At 44.6% G+C, this 17,887-nt stretch overlaps 2 protein-coding genes across 18 annotated transcripts in view; both read left to right on the forward strand.

The window, feature by feature from the left end:
* LOC8053740 (probable peroxiredoxin prdx-3) overlaps window positions 1-3,898 on the forward strand; it is a 40,458-nt gene extending 36,560 nt beyond the window's left edge. For 8 of the 16 annotated variants that reach the window (XM_040503292.2, XM_040503289.2, XM_040503287.2 and 5 more), the window contains exons 7-8: window positions 868-998; window positions 2,581-3,898. In XM_040503292.2, the coding sequence (XP_040359226.1) occupies window positions 868-998; window positions 2,581-2,681 (232 nt within the window). In that variant the 3' untranslated portion in view covers window positions 2,682-3,898. The remainder of the gene's footprint in view (window positions 1-867; window positions 999-2,580) is intronic. The other 8 variants (XM_040503295.2, XM_040503293.2, XM_040503290.2 and 5 more) reach the window with 1 other exon arrangement.
* A 6,425-nt stretch (window positions 3,899-10,323) lies between these two features.
* Window positions 10,324-17,887, forward strand: part of LOC8053742 (vacuolar protein sorting-associated protein 51 homolog) — a 32,136-nt gene continuing 24,572 nt past the window's right edge. Inside the window, exons 1-11 of one of the 2 annotated variants that reach the window (XM_029973952.4) lie at window positions 10,324-10,384; window positions 10,733-10,878; window positions 10,994-11,137; window positions 11,223-11,378; window positions 11,446-11,519; window positions 11,585-11,717; window positions 11,796-11,884; window positions 12,048-12,168; window positions 14,178-14,293; window positions 14,362-14,461; window positions 15,623-15,940. In XM_029973952.4, coding sequence (XP_029829812.1) covers window positions 10,357-10,384; window positions 10,733-10,878; window positions 10,994-11,137; window positions 11,223-11,378; window positions 11,446-11,519; window positions 11,585-11,717; window positions 11,796-11,884; window positions 12,048-12,168; window positions 14,178-14,293; window positions 14,362-14,461; window positions 15,623-15,940 — 1,425 coding nt within the window. In that variant the 5' untranslated portion in view covers window positions 10,324-10,356. The remainder of the gene's footprint in view (window positions 10,385-10,732; window positions 10,879-10,993; window positions 11,138-11,222; window positions 11,379-11,445; window positions 11,520-11,584; window positions 11,718-11,795; window positions 11,885-12,047; window positions 12,169-14,177; window positions 14,294-14,361; window positions 14,462-15,622; window positions 15,941-17,887) is intronic. The other variant, XM_029973953.4, reaches the window with a different exon arrangement.

Raw genomic sequence — 17,887 nt, forward strand, 5'->3', positions numbered from 1 at the left:
CAAAACAAATTTTTCCACAGGAGCCTCCACACATACGCCTCTTTTCCCACACCACTGGGTACTAGCCGTGCTCACAGCTTTTTCTAGCCACATGGGCTTCTTACCACATCTCCTAAGAATGTAACTTGAATTTAGCGAGTGATGGTCCCTCGCTTAAAATATTTTGTGATGTAATTACATTTTGCCATAATCTCGGAGGTATATTACTTGCATAATTAGATACCTTTTTTTTCTTTCTGCTTTTTAGAGTTGTGTTGTACTTGTTGTGTACCACACAGAAGACCTTGAGCTGTTTGTGGACGCATCAAAATAAAGATGATGATTATTATTATTATTATTATTATTATTATTATTATTATTGTTGTTATTATTATTATTATTAAGACAAGAATTGAAGATGCCTCGACGAATGCCACGCATAGTGTTGTGTCAAGCTTGAGGCTTGTTTTGGAATGTTTTAAGGACTGTATAAAAGTGGCTTTGAGATGCTCTAATTTAGTAGAAAAAGTGCATAAAGACGTCATGTATCTTTGTCCGAAGAATTCAACAGCTATCAATCGACATAGATGTAAACTAACATAAGCGCCTCATGCGATTACTTTAAGGTGTCATCTGCTTGAAACCCTATCTGCCACGTCAGAAAAGACGGCATGCAAGGTGGTGCCGCCTAAACATCTCGTCACCAACATCCGTACTTGGCATACAAACTTAGATGTGTAAGAATTTAATCTAAATCGGACGAGAAATGACAAAGAGCGTCAAAACCAGTGTCTCCCTTTGAGTGTGCGATGTTTGCTTGTTTCTCCTTTTGTGTAGTGTCTGTTGCACTCTGGGAGTACTGATTTTTTGTTTTGATTCGCATTGCAGGGCATCATTTCTCATTGACCCCAGAGGCATGATTCGTCAAAGCACAATCAACGATGTCAACCTGTACAGATCAGTCGACGAGACATTGCGGTTATTGAAAGCTCTACAGTATATCGAAAAGCATGGAACAGGTGAGGATGGCACTTGCAGCTTCCACTCTAGTTTAGCCACGCGGAAGAATAAACCTACCTGGCGTGCCCCATGGCTTTTCTACAGCAGCCAAAACAGTTGTTTTGTTTTCTAAGGGCTCTCCTAATCATGTACAGTGACTAAGTGTTTTGCATGCATTGCTCAATTTATTTCGTTAATGTCGCCCACAAAAAGCTTAGAAATTTATTTACTTATAACCGCCGCAACATCCCGAATGAACGCCCACTCAAAGTGAAGGGACGAACAAAGAAAAGTATTGAATGGGCAATCTTTTGGGATGGGACAGATCAACTTTATGCAGCAATGAGGGATAAACATGCTGGCACCCACTACAAACTCACGTGATACAGAAACCAAAATCACTGATACTATAGCAAACTCTTCTTCCTGTGCTTTTTTTTTTTTTTTTTTTTACTTCAAAAACCGTATGGAGTGCGATTTCATGAATTGTGCAGAAAATAATTTTCAATGTGTCACGCGACTATGGCAATCTCTCTATGGGTGGCCTGTGTGTCAGTTGATACTTGCATGCAGGCCAGCAAAAGCTAATAATGGTAGCTTTCACCGTTTGACTTGTGCTAAATGAAGTGTAGGTGACATAACCCGCCACTCAATGCACATGTTCAGTCACGCACACGCTGCTGCCTTTTTTTTTACTACTGTTAGCGATTGCTGGTTTGCACCACTGAGTGTGGCAGTGTAAAAGAAGAGGGCCAGCAACAGTGGTGACAGGATGACGCCAGTAACGGAAATTAATCTTTAAACACTCGCTTGTTTTATTTCTTGGTTTTGCAAACGTTTGGAACAGTTTTTTTGCTAAACTAAGTTGCATTAAAATAGTGTCAGTTGTCTTGCGTATAATGTAGCCAGTTTTGAACCCCAGCTTTTTCTTTTTGGACCAATGGTGGGGCTGTTGTTAGGAGCCCCCACTGTTTTCTGGTAGTTTTTCAGCGTGTATATTTAGCCAGGAAAACAATGGGTGAGAGAGGTGGGCACTCATTCGGGATTTTGTAGTACTGAAGTCAACTGCATCATTCAGGGTATCTTCCTTTCAACTTTCATAAGAGTCAGAAAAAAAATGTATGATGGCATTTCTGGTTTGTGGGAACCTTAGCATACTTCTAACCTTTCTCACCAATGTTGTAAATGACCAGTTTGAGAAAGGCTGATCTTATTATGTGAAGCCAATAGAAATTAAAAAAAATTGCATCATCTAAAAATTTTCCTCCTAATGTAAATTTGTATTATTCCAAGTGTCTGCCATGCCGGAGCAGTGTTACGTAACCTCGGCACGAAACAGCAGTCATTTGTTTAAACTTGATGATTAACATGGCTGGGTATTTTCTCAAGCACACATTTCCAGCAGGTGTGTGCAAGGTTTGTTGACAGGCACATAGCCAGGGAGGTGTTCCGGTGTCAGAACAACCCCCGAAATTTTACTTTGTGAAATATATATATATATATATATATATATATTTTTTTTTTTATTGTGTGTGTGATTGCACTAGCACCTGGAAACACCCCCCGAAAATATTTTCTGGTTTCGCCACTGTTTGTTGACAGATGCTCTCGGTGTTGCAGCCATCAGCTCTTCGTGGGAACCAGAGCCAAGCAGTGGGCGCACAAGCGAACGTCTTGCAAGCCGCACCAGGGTGGAAAAGTGAACTGACTTGTGCCGAGAAACTCTTGGACGTGCCCCGTGCATTCATGCAATTTCATTTCCTTTTTTAATGTGTTTACAGTTTAATTTTTTTTGTGTGTCACATCTCATCTTTAGTTATGTCACTCGCGTTTTTTCCATCCGTACAACTATTCACAAGTTTGCTGTAAATATAGGAATGCTTCAAATTACTGTTGCACCTGAAGTTTTACTCTTTTAGTTTTTTAGCCCGGCCTTGTCTTTTGGGGTGGACAAGGAGAAGCGTTCATATTTTTCTGAGCTTCTATGACGTTGCAGACTCCGGTTTTAATCAATCCTTCCTGCTAAGGTTTAGGGTATGCACCAGTTCATTGTTTATAAGCGAGCATGTTTGCCGGGAAAATGTTCTTCAAAGAGCAAAGCGTCTGTGCACTCCCTGCTCTACGGCCAGTGCCACTGCCTTGGTGTGACGTTGGAAACATGAGTTGGTATATAGTTAGGATTGTATAAATTATGATTTCTGTGTTAAGGCTGTTGATCATGCAAGTGAAAGATTCTTTACTTCCAGTGCTCTCCGATTTAAATATGATGCTGACAAGTGAACATTCACATCCAGCAGGTTGTCATTTTACTGACTGAATTAGGCTGACTGCAATCAGTGCATTATATTTTTAATGAGGACATGGTTATTGCAAAACTTTATGTTGTACATTTAAAAAAAAAAAGTCTTTGCAACTTTCTTTTTTCTTTTTTTTTTTTTTTGCTGGTGGTTTGTACTTACTTATTTTCAGTATACAACTTCCGGGCTCATAGAAATTAAACATGTCAATTTGGAGGTAACCTATTTAAGAGTACAAGTTTCAAAAGTTTTTGCCCCCACTATTTAGTTGTGCCCTAAAATAAATACCGACTGATTTTTGGATCTCTAGTGAGGGCTGGTCTGGTTGTACATGCTGTGTGTGGTGCATGTTTTATGTGGTATTTGTACGCAACCTGCAGGATGTAGTGCTTGCATTCTTCCAGGGCCAAGACACGGGGCATCTGTCAAGATAACCCCCGCCTAGATGGAGATGAGCAACGTCTGCTGTCAAAAGAAAGCCCCATTTTTTAACTTTAAATTTCTGAAAATCAGTGAAGTTTTAATAACATTAATTTCTGAAGCTTTTGCATTTTATCTCCTCCGCTAATGCTACGTTAAAGCAGGGCCTGACCATTTGGCAATAAAATGATTGATCGATATTGCTTCTGACTGTACAGTCTGCACTTAAAAAAAATTGCTTCAAACAAGCAATTGCCGGGTTGCGATACGTGGCACTGCAGTCGCGCTAACACTGCGGGATAGAGATTGCCCGTTGTGTGCCACATTTGTGACACGGGGCAGGTCAATAGACGGAAACCATTCCCAAAGTGTGCTTTCAGAATGCCACTGCTCTGCCTCGGGCTTTCACCAGTCATACATGACCGCACAATTTGCTTGCTTGTTGACAGCGGCAATATTATTTTTTTATTTGCCACTTTACCATCGTTAGACGGTTTCAAGATGCTGAACTGGCTGTGATCACCGACGGCAGTACCGACGTAGCAAAAACAAGAATTATTTGGGAAAGCTAGCTGTCTGCCGAAGCACCTCCGGCCCGACTACTCCCGATCTCTGTGTATCTGCGACGACGCAGTGCCGCGTGTATCAATTTCACAGTTCCAGCAGTTGTTTACTCGGGCTAATCTTTTTTTAGTGCCGGCTGCACACTCGTTGGCATTACTCACATCATTCACGAAGCTGCTCTGATACAAACACGCTCAACTGTGTTTAAGGTAAATGGAAAGGCATGACTCTCCTCCCTGGATTTCTGAGCAAACAGTATGCAGCGAGCTGTCATAACCAACTCACACAATGACCATTTTTTTTCAATCAATGTACGGTGTATGATGGAAAGCATTGAGCGATACGTTGGAACTCGCTGCATGTCAAAATGTCTGTTTACAAGTAGAGGAGCGTGTTTTTCGCAAACTGACAAAGAGAAACTACATTGCTGAAAAAAAAAAAAAAAGTTGGTCACAAGCAAGATTGAAACGCCAAAGAGGAGCTTCAGTTGTCCCGCCTCCAGCGTGAGCGTCCTGTTTTCGGCATTGCTTCGGTGTCTGCTGAGCTTCGAGCGTACACGCAGAGCCAAAGCTTGGCAAAAGGCTACGAGCTCGTGCTGAAGGCTGGGCATTCCAAAGAGGTGCCCTGCCGTTCTCACCTTGTCGGTGACTACAGCTGCTGACAGAGTGAGAATGGTAGGGCTGTTCTCACTGTGAAACATAAACGTAAAATGTTTACGATAAACGGAGTGACAAAGGCAGGACACGACAAACCGGGTCTCTGTTGAAAACAGTTGTTGAAGGATGCATTTTGCATTGTTCACGCAGGCTGGAGTGACCATAAAAGAGCTCCTCCTCCGGCAGTGGGTTAACGCGAGCCCCCGGTCCAAACGCTGAAGCAGTGTTCGGCGACATCGGCCAAGCGCTGTATCGTGATTGTTGCTGTCCCCATGGGCATACTTCTAAAGTTAGTTGCTCAGGGTGCAGTGGTTAAATCTCCCCAAGATGACCTATTTCAGAGGTGCATAGCTTTTGAGATGATTCAGCATTAAGTTAGTTTTTAATGATTTGTAGCCAGTATGAAAGTATAGCTCCAATAAAAAAAAAATAACTGGGCATTATTAAAAATTACTTTGCATCACTCTTTTAGCTAATTTAACATTATGTGCAGCATTTTGCCACATTCTGAAGGAACATCCATATTGAATGCACTGCCGTGGTTTCGCTTTTGATGGAAAGAGGCAGCCAGTAGGTTGCGTCTCCGAAGTGCCTTTTGGCAATGATTAAAGGGATACTGAAAGGAAAATTTAAATATACCTCTCCATTTAGAAATGAGTTAAACAGGATTGACAATATCTGCCAATGACAATTGCCCGCTTTTATTCTGAACATACGGCTAAACGGTCGATTCTGGCAAATGATTAAGAGCAGCCATCAAAGAGCGCTGTGCGTTTTCGGAGTTCTGGCACATTTGTGACGTCACTTGTCCCGGCACGGGCAAGTCTACAACAAGACTGGCATGGTTATGAGCTTTGCCACTAGGTGGCACCAAAATGCCCAGGGGCTGGTTGGGTGACGCGAGCGGAGGCGAAGTGGTCCACCTGCTCCCCAAAACTACACTGACCTCTTTTGGTCTTGCTAGAGTGTACTAGAAGGAACGAGTGGAGCCACCGGAGTGCTATTTAGGTACCTCCGCATGTGGAAAAAACCGGCTAATCCAAGCTACTTGCTCGTAGCACCCTCTCGGCGCTACGAGCGAAGTGGTTTCGATTAGCCATATTTTTATGAAAAACGCGTTTCGTTAAAAACGCAAGCTTGACCGGCACACTGGTCAAGGTCATAGAAACAAAAGAACGCCGGACTATATTTTTTATACAACCTAGACGTCGGTCGTTACATACATAAAGTCACCGCGACCTGACTTGACACAACGCCATGCGACATCAGGATGACGCCTTGACGCCAGTGTCGTTATCGACGTTGACAACGTGCATTACACTACATCAAGACTGCGTTCTGACGGCGTAGTACTTTGACAGTGACGACAACGTCGCGGGACGTCAAGATGACGGCGTCCTTGTCAATGCGACGTCATAAGGACGCTTGGTGTCAGTTCGTCGATGTCATTGTCGACATGACACAACTCGACGTCGTCATCGACGACGTTGCACGACGTCAAGACTTCGTCGTGACTGCGCGTTGACGTTGATACTGGCGAAAGCGACGACGTTGCACACCGTGAAGGCTTCGTTGTGATGTTGACGTTAACGATGACGTCAGGACGACGTTAACGTGATGTCATAGCGATGTTGCGTGGGGCGTCGACGTCAGTCGGCATTGATGACCATGTCCACGTCATCAATGCGGCGCGCCACATCATGACTGCGTTGTAACGGCAACTTGATGTCGCGTAATGGCGTCGTCCTCAACGCAACGCGATGTCACGACCGCGTCACAACGGCGACTTGATATCGCATAACGGCATTGTCCTCAACGCGATGTCACGACTGCGTTGAAAAGGCGACTTGATGTCGTGAAACGGCGTCGTCCTCGACGCGATGGGATGTTGACAGCCTTGTGACAGCATCTTGGCATCGCGTAACGTCGTAGTCATCGATGACGACGTGGCGTCGTCATAACGTCATGTCGTCGTGTCGTTGGTGCTTTGACGTTGCCCCCGACATCAAAATCATAAGAAAATACAATATAGCTCCTAAGGGGCTATATTGCCCATATGACCTTGACCTGTGTCGTTGCTCGATCGCACGCAGTGAAGGTGGCGCTGCGATCGAAGGGGCTTGGTTTCACCTGATCGCTTTCCACATTTTGAGGTGCAAATGAAAGCACGAACGGAGCCTGTAGCTTGTCCCACTCATACTTTCTAGTACACTCTAGTCTCGCTCCTCCCCATCATCTTTTATTTTTTTATTCCCCAGCTGCAGGAGTTGCATATGCATGGGACAGAAGGGAAGTATGCAACCGGTTCAGACGAGCTTGTTGGGCTATACATGGCTTGGCACCAAACTTCCACCAAGCAGCGCTGCTTTTGGAGAACAATAGACCCCTTTCAAAACCCCGTCGAGCAACATTGGCGGTCGCCATTTCTTGGGCAAGAAGCGTGTGATTGGATTCTGAGTCCTCGCTGAAAGCTTATGCAGTTTTCGATACGAGCCGAGTTCACGTCCCACAATGGCTCAGCCCTCGTGTCTAAGGGTGTCGCGAACCGGCCAAGGTTCGAGTTCGACCAGGTTCAACTTTTTCGAACTTTTAGTGGGAAGTTCGACGAACCTTTTATTGAGGTCCGACTCCTGTGCGCATGTGCGACAGGCTGGCCAGTTGGCTTCGGATTGGATGGTGATGGCTAAGGGATGAATGAAGGGCAGCGCTGGTTGGTTATATCCGCTAATACAGTACAAAAAAAATTAAGTTAACTTCTTTAGTGATTAGAATTCGTTCCTTTTAATTGCAACTGTTCATAAAATAGAATAATAAAAAAAATTCTCCAAACCTAGACATGCTTGTATCAAGGTCTGGCCACACTGTCCACTAAGTTGACCCGGTCAAATCTGGTGAAAAGTTTGAAGGTTCCTCGTAGGGGTGTCGCGAACCGGCCGAGGTTCGAGTTCGACCTGGTTCGACTTTTTCTAACTTTTTGTGGAAATTTCGACGAACCTTGTATTGAGGTTCGACTCGTGTGCGCATGCGCGACAGGCTGGCCAGTTGGCTTCGGATTGGATGGTAATGGCTAATGGATGAATTAAGGGCACCGCTGGTTGGTTATTTCAGTTAATACAGTACAAACAAAACTAAGTTATTAACGTCTTTAGTGATTAGAAGTGGTTTCTTTTAATTCCAACTGTTCATGAAATAAAATAACCATTTGCATAAAAATAAATTCTCCAAACCTAGACATGCGTCTATCAAGGTCTGGCCACACTGTCCGCAAAGTCGAACCGGTCGAATCTGGTGAAAAGTTTCGAAGGTTCGTCGAACCGGTTCGACCCGGTCGAACCCCGAAAGTATGACCTAAAAATCCGGTTCGACAAAAGTTCGCGACACCCTTAGTTCCTCGTGCGACCTAAAAATTCGGTTCGACAAAAGTTCACGACACCCCTACTCGTGTTCAATAGATGTTTGGAATACATGCCCAAACAATGGTAGACTGATGATTGGCACAGCAACTACTAAATGATGCACACTTTTCTTGAAAAGGCTATATTGACCTAACAACATTCTAAGCATATTTGGGAACATCCACCAGGTGCTATTTGATAATTTTTTTGTTCACCTTAAATAAAGTTTTGGTGCCTTTTCAAACAAGAAATTGGTGACAGACCAATTCTTTTTTCAAAAACATGCAAGGATCTTGTGGCATGTGTCACGCCACAACTTGCCATGATTTTTTTTTATTGGAGTATATTGGATTGTTTTTTGTGAAACACCTTGTATCAGGCACCTAGCCAAGGGAGGGGGGGGGGGGGGGCGGCCCCCCTCCCCAAAAAAAAAAACAATAAAAAAAACTCCCATTTTGCTGGGGCCTCACTCCCCCCTCCCTCTCTTAAAACATTTTGTACCCCCCCCCCCCCCCCCCCCCCCCCCCCCCCCCCCTTGACTAGCCGGCCGTGTCGCGGCGACCGCCGCGACACGGCCGGCTTGCTCGCTTCCTATAAGGAAGCGAGCAAGCCGGCCGTGTCGCGGCGGTCGCCTATTGTTCGCCGCGACCTGGCGGTAGCCGCCGCAGGAGCATCGGGCAGCAATGGCGACGAACAGCACGGCGGACAGTGTCCCCGTCGTGATTTCGACGGAATTTAAGGCAGTTACGAGTTCGGAAAGTTCCTTCGGAAGCCGGTGCCGCCGGCTCAGAATCATCGCGAAGTAATAGCAACGAACAGCACACAGGACAGTGGGCGACTAAGAATCCGGAAAGCTTCTTCGGTAGCCGGTGCAGAATTATCGGGGGGAGCAGTGGCGATTAGCAGCACAGCAGACAGTGTTCCCGGGGTGATTACGACGGGGTTTAAGGCGGTTAGGAATCCAGAAAGCTTCTTCCGTGGTGCCAATATGACGAAGAGAAAACTGTTTCATGAATGTGGCCGCGTGTGCGACGTGAAGGAAGTCCGTTTCGACGGACAAGTGGATGTCACGGAGCGCCGTACTCTGCAAACAAAATTAAGCGCGCCCGCAAAAATTTTTTGTTGGCGTTGAGTGGACTGCGGTAATTATGTACGTTTATTTCTGAATCAGCTTGACAATAACTGGGCGATTTTTTTTCGCGCCGTTCCGCGATTCTCTTTACTATCTTCCTGTAGGCTGATGGAAACATCCAACGATAGGCTTAGGAGGGCGACCGCATTCCGCTTCTCGATTCCGGTGAAGTATTTGCTGCATACTTTGCCGTCGGTGTCGATGCTGTTCCATCGTCGCTAGAAGAGAAAAAAAGTTAATTGTATTATTCGTCAGCAGCTTAAACAAAGCGCGAACTGGAAGGTAAGAAACACCACTAACCTGTATGGACGCACAAGTCGTATCCAGGTCGCGCAGTACTCCGCCTCGTACGGCTTCGAAGGGACGATGTAGTACTTCGTGCCGTGCGCGATCTTGCCGACCACGCAGCAATTGTTGCGGCTTTCTTGGTGCGGAATAGCCAGAGGCTCTGGGAATAGCCATCTCAGAAATTACAGCGCTAACCCACTACAACGCACGACCAACGCAGCGACTGGCAGAAGATGCCCGATGCAACGGACCCGTTTGCCGCTAGGGGCGCCCTGGTCGGGGCTTGAATTAGATCCGCACGGTTCCTTAGAAAAATTGGCTATCATGCACATTTGTTTTGTGAACTGATTGAGTGCGATTTGTTAATATGATCTTCGTTGGAGAAGGGTTTGTTTTTCAAACTTGGCGGGGACCGAAAATAAGGAAAAGCAAACCAAAATTACGTAATGCCTTCCTAGAGCGATTCAAAGAAGCTAGTTAATCATAAGATCGAATTATATCATGATTTAACAGACTTCACGACGGTGCTAGACGCGTTAGTCGGACCACAGTTTACCATAGGGTCGGACTTCCTTCCGGCCTAACCAGCCTAACCAGCTCACCCGGTTCGTTCGTGTAGGTGGCGCATGTCAGCGATGGCGAAGGAGCTAGCTGGTGAGTCTTGAAACGCTTTATTTTGGGAAATTTTGATGTCTCAGGGAACTCGAATGTACCAATGCGCAGACAGTGGTTAAGTGGGCGTACAATATGCAATAATGGGTATGCTCCGCGGGCTGTGCACTCGAGGTATTCGATGACAAGGAGGAGCTGACGTTCGTTTCATTCGAACCCCCGTAATACTTACATCTGATATAAATGTGCTCTTCCCCGAGAGTGTCTGCATTGAAAAATGTTTTCGAATAGGTTAATGCTCGTTTCGACTGACTCATTTCAAGTCGTTTAACATGGTAGCAGTGAGTTATATAATCCTTGATGTGATGTTCGAAACTGCTGTCACTCTAGGCGACGATAAAGACTTGCTTCGCAAGAAAAACCAAAGAAAGATGCTGAAGCAGTTCTACCAAGGATCTTCCGAAGCTTCGGACATTGGATTTGATCCGTACAACATCAATGGGCCGGACTTCAACCCGGATCTGTACCTAAATAAGGTACTGCCGCTTCACCTTGCTCTAGCACGCTGAACTGCACTGGTTCGTAACTAGCCAAAATATCTTACGTGGTTATATGAAACTGTTGATTTTTATTTTGTGATTGATATCCTAGCTCCTGAAGGAATGTACCCTCGCAGATCTGATGGACAAGGAACAGGAAATATACAAACAAATCCAAGCCCTAGATAGCGAAATGCAGACCTTGGTGTATGAAAATTATAACAAGTTCATCAGTGCTACCGACACAATTCGCAAGGTAAACGTCGTACTGGAGCTTCACTGTACTGTTGACCGGCAAAGTATTGAGGTGGATACCCTCGTAAGTTTCCATTTTATCGCAGATGAAAAATGACTTCAAACGCATGGAAGAGGAAATGGATCACTTGTCATCAAACATGTCGGAGATCACAAAGTTTAGTGGGAGTATCTCGGGTACCTTGCAAGGGAGAAGGGACCAGATGATCAAACTCTCGAGCACCCACGCTCTCCTGAAGAAGGTGGGTTCGTACGCGCTGAAAAATTATCCGGTTATTACTCCTCACAAGTACGTTGGCACTGTTCCAGTTACAACTGCTGTTTGAGCTCCCTCCTCGGCTAAAAGCCTGTATCGAGAGCGAATCCTATGAAGAAGCAGTAATGTATGATTGGTTTGGGATGCTGTGAATGCAGTCTCGTGCCTCACTCTAGCTGTTTGTCATTGCAGATATTACAGCAAAGCCCAGAAGGTCCTTCGACAATACAAACACATGCCATCATTCTACGGCATACATGACGACTGCAATGCAGTTGTCGAAGTACTCAAAGAGCGTCTTAGGAAAAAGTTTGATCATCCAGAGGTGCAAGCAAATTTCATTACAAAAAAAAAAAAAAAAAAAATGGCGACTAGGCTAACACAAGTGTTTTTCCTTACCTAGGTTACCACCAGGGAACTGTTTGACACTGTCCAGCTCTTATTTCAACTGCGGGAACCAACGGACACGCTTTGTGATAATTACCTTTCTAAGTATGTATGACTGCTGTTCCCTGATGGCACCTGGCAGCGCTCTTTTGTCATTTTAGATCTTTTCCAGAGCTTCAGGGATGTTGCATCTGCACATTTGATATCTGCATGATGCAGATTACACCGGGTGTTTTCAGCGTATCAAGGAATGGTGGGTCTTTTGCAGTGCTCGCCGCACTCTGGATAGGGATATAAAGGAACTCCAGCGTCAAGTCAAAATGCTCACGGATCCAGCTGCATGTTCTCCAACAGAGGGTGGAAAAGATGCGGCGCTCGACCTTCCCATGGTAAAGCATGGACTTTACGTGGATTGCTGAGGTGATTGAGTGGAGGTTCGTACTGGAGAAACAGGCCCGTTAAAAGGGAGCTCTGCCAATAGCTTTAGCCACCTAATCCAAGGACATCATCTGAACGCTTGTGGTTTCCTGATTCCGAAATGCTATCTCATTTCCTCAGATTCGCTCTAGTTAAAGGGATACTGACAGGGTCTTAATGCTCACCAAGGCTTTTTTTCTAGAGTAAAATGCAATGCACTCAACCACTCATCCATAAGTGCAGTTGTAGAAAAAGAATAATTTTGAGATCAATATAATATATATATATATGTATATTTTTTTCAAATTATTTTTGGTTTTGCACAGTGCCCATTGGCAGCAAATTTACTCGACTGCCCTCAACAATGTTTCTAATTTTTGTAGTTTGACTAATTTTCAAGCCTCTTTATCATTTCTCTGTGATGTAATAAATAAAAAAGTTTTCACTACCTCTTCTGCGAGAAAAAATTTGTCTCCAACAATTTGACAGACATACCAGGTCATATTTCTATTGTATATTGGAGCTCAACATCTGTTTTCTGAAGCTCTGTAATACCAGGCACAAACAGCAGTATGTCGAAAGGCATGTCTAAAATCAAACTAGAACTTTGTTTAAATGACTCGCTTTTTGCCTTCGACAGGTCGGCATTGCCGCATGATTGAACACCGCGAGTATCCCCAGCTGGCTGTGGCTGCTCTCGCTGTCCAACGTTGCCAATGTGCCAAAGAAGCTAATGTGAGGAGCAGATGAGACTGCATGTCGACTAGTGCTAGAATATAAACTTCATTAGCACTCTTTGGTTAGGGGCCGTCCTGGTAAATAGCAGGCTTGATTCTGCGATAGCCGCCCTTGAAACAGTTGCAACTGCTGAAGGGTACTCATCTTTTGGATTCCAGCTGTGTAGTATTCCCAGCAGAGGCGAGTATGTTTCGTGTGGCACTGGTCTCTTGGTGCACGGCTTATGCTAAAGCACCTTGACATGGTTCGCACCCACTGCTGCAGAATTGTGCATTTTTTTTTTTAACATGGAACATTCTTTGGCTAGGTGTTCGGCATTTCGTGAGACCCAAAAGTGAATCCTGGATAAAGGTGTGACCGCGAAGCTCGATCCTGATTGGTTGACAGGCGACAGAGGAGGAGTGAGGTGCTCGACGCTGATTGGTTAGCGGGGAGATCATGTTACCAGGGGTGGAATGAGGAGGAGGGGTAGGTGAGGTGGGAGAGCAGTGTAGTGGGTTAGAAGGTTCTGGAAGATCACCAGGTTTATCATTTCAAGTGTATGCATGCCACGCATTAAATTATGTGGCGAATAGTGCCATAAACGTAGGCGTCTGGCTGAACAGGCTAGACGTGCCGCTAAACGATGATATAAATGTTTGTGATGCTAGAACATTACATATGCAACACAATTGCCTAAAAATTTGCCTTACATTTTTTCGTAAAAGAATGTAACAAGAAAAAAAAAAAAGCTTTTTCCTGCATTGCTTATGCAATCTACCAGGAAGCACAGATTTCTTCCCCTTTGTAGAGGAACTTTTGACTTTGAGACTGCAGGAAAAATATCTTGATCGCTGGCGACCCAGGGAGCCGTGAAGTGGCTTCCAGGGTGTCTCGTCCGCCCTCCTACCAATGATGTACCCGGGGATAGAAAAGTAGGGATATTTCATTTTCTGCTGGAACTTGTGCAACCTGCATACTTTAGAAATTTAATAACACCATGGAAAAATTTAATTCTGACAAAGTATGTTGGCTTTCACTTAAGAACGGGCTATTGATTTGATTTGCCAATTTTCAGCCAAATCAAAGATAGTGAAAAAATTGGTGGGTTCCCCCTTTTAACGAGGCCTTTCGTAACAAATGCGGAGTCATGGTACTTCACTATACCTTTTTCTCTCAATGTGTTTGGAATTAGTTTGTATTTGCACGTCATTGATAGGATTGAAGAGTATTGCATACTAGTGCAGGTTGCATTACCTTGCAGCACATCTTGGAGTTTATGAACATGGCATGCAACTGTGTTGTGAGCGGCCTGTGCACCATCATTGAGTCCTACACAGACTTGTTCATCAACAGGCTGCCAGTGGAGTATTATGAAAAGTGAGTGCTGGAGTTCCCACCTCTAAGAGTAGGCAGTACAAGCTCTCCTTCCCTCTTGCTTGATGCAGTGGAGAATCGGACGTGGCTGTGGTGCAGAAGTTGAAAGCCTTTCTGGACGAACTAATGCAGCAATTGTTTCACGTTGTGGAACAGAGGGTGGCAGCAGAGGTGAGTAGCCGGCACCAGTGTAACGCATAGAGTTGGAGAGCTGTGCTTTTGTACTGTTTTCACATAACTCACAAGTGTACTAGAGTGTACATTTCTTTTTTTTTTTTTTGTTCTAGTTCAAAGTGAAGGTAGGTGCTGCATACAATTTAATGTATGTTTTGCTCCAACTCAATCGGCCATAAAATAAAAAGAAAAATTGTATAATAAAGCTTTCATTTCTAGTAGCGCTTCTAGTGGGATTTTCATGATTACTTGTTAATCTCTGTCATCATGAGCACTTGACAATGCTGCAATGTTTAAACGGCTAAATAATTTTAAAGGAATACTGAACTGAAAATAAAAATATATCTCATGTACAGAAATAAGTTACACATGCTCAACAATATCTGCTAGTGACAGTCATAGTTGACCACAGCATGAGAGATCTCTGCTTTTGTGCCTAGGAATGCGTACGAGGGCGTACCATATTGATTTTCAAGTTTTTTTGTTTTGCTGCAGAATAGTTGCTTCCAGCTGATCGATGACCACGAAATGGCATCCTTGCAGGGGTTTTTCGTGCTACCCAACAGGAGATGACCACTAGGTGCCCAGTCAGGCTACACCCAGGCACAACAAAATGTCTGACTGGCCATACGACATGTCCGAGAAAGACTTCCAAGCCTGATCAGGCACCGGTCAATCGCTGCATCGTGTGCATTCTGTGAGGCAAGCAGGGCACAGATAAGCATGATCATGTTCAGCCATTTTTCCGACATGTCATATGACCAGTCGGACGTTTTGTCGTCCGTGGGTTTAGGCTGACCGGTCCCCCTAGTGATTATCACCTGTTTGGTGGCATAAAAAAAACGCTTCGAGGACGCCATTTCGAAGTTATTGATAATTTGGAAGCAGCTGTTCAGCTGTTGATACAAGGTACTTTGGAAAGTGGTTCCTGCTGGAGGTGCAATGGCATTCAGCTTCAAAGAGTGCCTGTTGAGAAGGTGAGCGTGCATACTGACCATTAAGTGACCAGTATCTGCAGCAAAAAAATTAATTGTAAATCAATATGGTATGCTCCTCATAGTATTCCAGCGTGAGTCCGGGGGAGGTTTTAAGTTGGAAATATGTCTCGCCCGAATGCTCTCTAGCCCCTAGTGCACATACAAATGCATGGTCCCGCAGAGCCGCCTGGTCGACAGCAGCATCCTGGTGAAGGCGCTGGACCGGTTCTGCCAAAGGTTGCAGGCTCTAAGCAAGATGATGCCTGATGCTGACTACAGCAAGCCCACCGCCAAGATAGTAAAGCAGGCGGCGCAGGACCAGTGTGCTTTTGTGCTGCACACACTGCGCCAGTTCTTCATGGAGCGCCTGACGGACGTGCGCCACAGTCTGGCCCTCCCTCGGACCGTCGGCCAGGACAGCCTCAGCCTGGCGGACCTGCACATGGGGCTGCAGACGCTCATCGTCAACCAAGTTCGCTGCCTGCTCAAGGGCTTGCAAGTGAGCTGCACACACTGCCATTTCAGATGCACTAATGTTCCCAGGGATGCGAAGCTTGTTAACTTCGATGATGCTGTTGATAGAGGGTTCGTAGGAGAGCCTCCGTACGGGGGTCGATGTTTCGTGAATTTATTTGGTTTCTTCAGCGAGGAATTCAGGTATTGCATTGTTAGCCATTTTATGAAGGAGATGCATGCATTCGCTCTTCTACACGTCGTATGAGAGTCAATGGACCTTTTTTCAGTAACGAGCGCTGTCTGCGGAGTTGTCTTTGAACGACAAATGAAGGGCAGTCCAACTTGCCTCTGCTTGTCAGAATACATTGGTATTGTGCTGTTGTATGGATCTTCATTGCCTTCTATGCCCCATACTAGCGTATACTCAAACAAGAATCGCCAAAAAAGACGAAATATACGCAAAGACAGGTGCTGAATATCTTGGTCGACCAGAACTTTGTCCTGCGAAAATGGCGAAAGCGATAAGCAAAGCCAGCGGAAGGGGTATACGCATGCGCAGAAGCTTACTGGAAAAAGGTCCATTGTTAAAAGAAATGTTACCGGTGCTGGTACACTGAGTTTAATAATAATACAGTCGGCTCGCTATAATTTAAACTTTCATATTTCATACTTCTGATTAATTCAAACAAATTTCAAAATTTTGCTTGTCTTGCTGCGTTTTTAAAGTATTCATAAGCCACTTAATTCTAACGGTGTTCTCGTGTAATTCATACCTTTTGTTCTCGCAGTCCCGTTGAGTTTGCTTCTTTCCAAGCACCAGTGCACTGCAGAGAGGCAACACCTGCGGAGCTTGCTTTTGCGGGTGTTGCTTGTCCTCAGTGCACCAGCGCTTGGCGACAAGCGCACTCAATGGGGCTCAAGCAGTGCACACGTGAGCTATGAAAACGGGCACCACACGGAAATTTCCATAGCAACTTGCGCCGACACTGTGACGTGGCAGCATGGCATAGGTCCACGTCACAGCATCCGCACAAGTTTTTATGAAAACTCGCGCTGTGCCCGTTTTCATCGCTCATCTGTCCCCTGCTTAATAGTCCACATTAGACAACTTCTTGGCCTGACAAACTTAATTTTGTTTTGAGTTGTCACGTGTTCTTCAGATAAATAAACTTATGTCTTACATTTTGCAAGTGTTTAATGTGTGGCATACCTGTTTATGATCCGTAGGCCTATGTAGAGGAAATCATAAAATATCTACTTTGTATATGTAGTTAATAATATGGCAAATCATAATTTTATCTTGCATCATATTTAAATGAATTTTTGATAATTCACTCCTGATCATTCAAACAAAATTTGTGGCTTCTTGTGCACTCTATTATTCTGTGCCCAAAACATGCACAATGCAGATAGGAAAAAGATATGGTTATGATTAGGGTTCCATGTTTTCGGGGGTTTATTTTTCTGCTAATTTGGGGGTGTTTTTTCAGGGTTTATATTTCCTACAGACTGGGTGTTTTTCTGTGTGAAATTTTTGGTTTGAGACAAAAAAGTGGGGTTCGTCGAAGCTTGTGTTGAAGAAAATGGGGCATGAATATGGAATTCCCCATCCCTAATGGAACATATGCATGACCTGAATGACCAGTAATAGCAGGGAACAAAATAAGGTGTGCGACTTAAAACAAAGAAGCAGCCTTGTAACAAATTCGGTTGGGGCTGTGTTCTGGGTCAAAATAAAATAAAACTGCTGATAAAGATTTCATCTCGTGAATCTTGGGAGTTTTTTCTTCACACACAGCTCGAATGTTTGGCTTCTTGGTTTTTCTCAATTTTGATAAAACAGGGTCGGGGGTTAATTTTTGAGGTTTATTGGTACTTACCGAAATCACGGAACCCTAGTTATGATGGGTAGATCAAAGTTTAAAGTTCACATTTAAAATACAGATAATTTGTAAAAGCATCTAAAGACGTAGTGGTGAGATGGCATTGA

Source organism: Ixodes scapularis, unplaced genomic scaffold, assembly GCF_016920785.2.
Source record: "Ixodes scapularis isolate PalLabHiFi unplaced genomic scaffold, ASM1692078v2 PGA_scaffold9__187_contigs__length_104089568, whole genome shotgun sequence".
NCBI lineage: Eukaryota > Metazoa > Arthropoda > Arachnida > Ixodida > Ixodidae > Ixodes > Ixodes scapularis.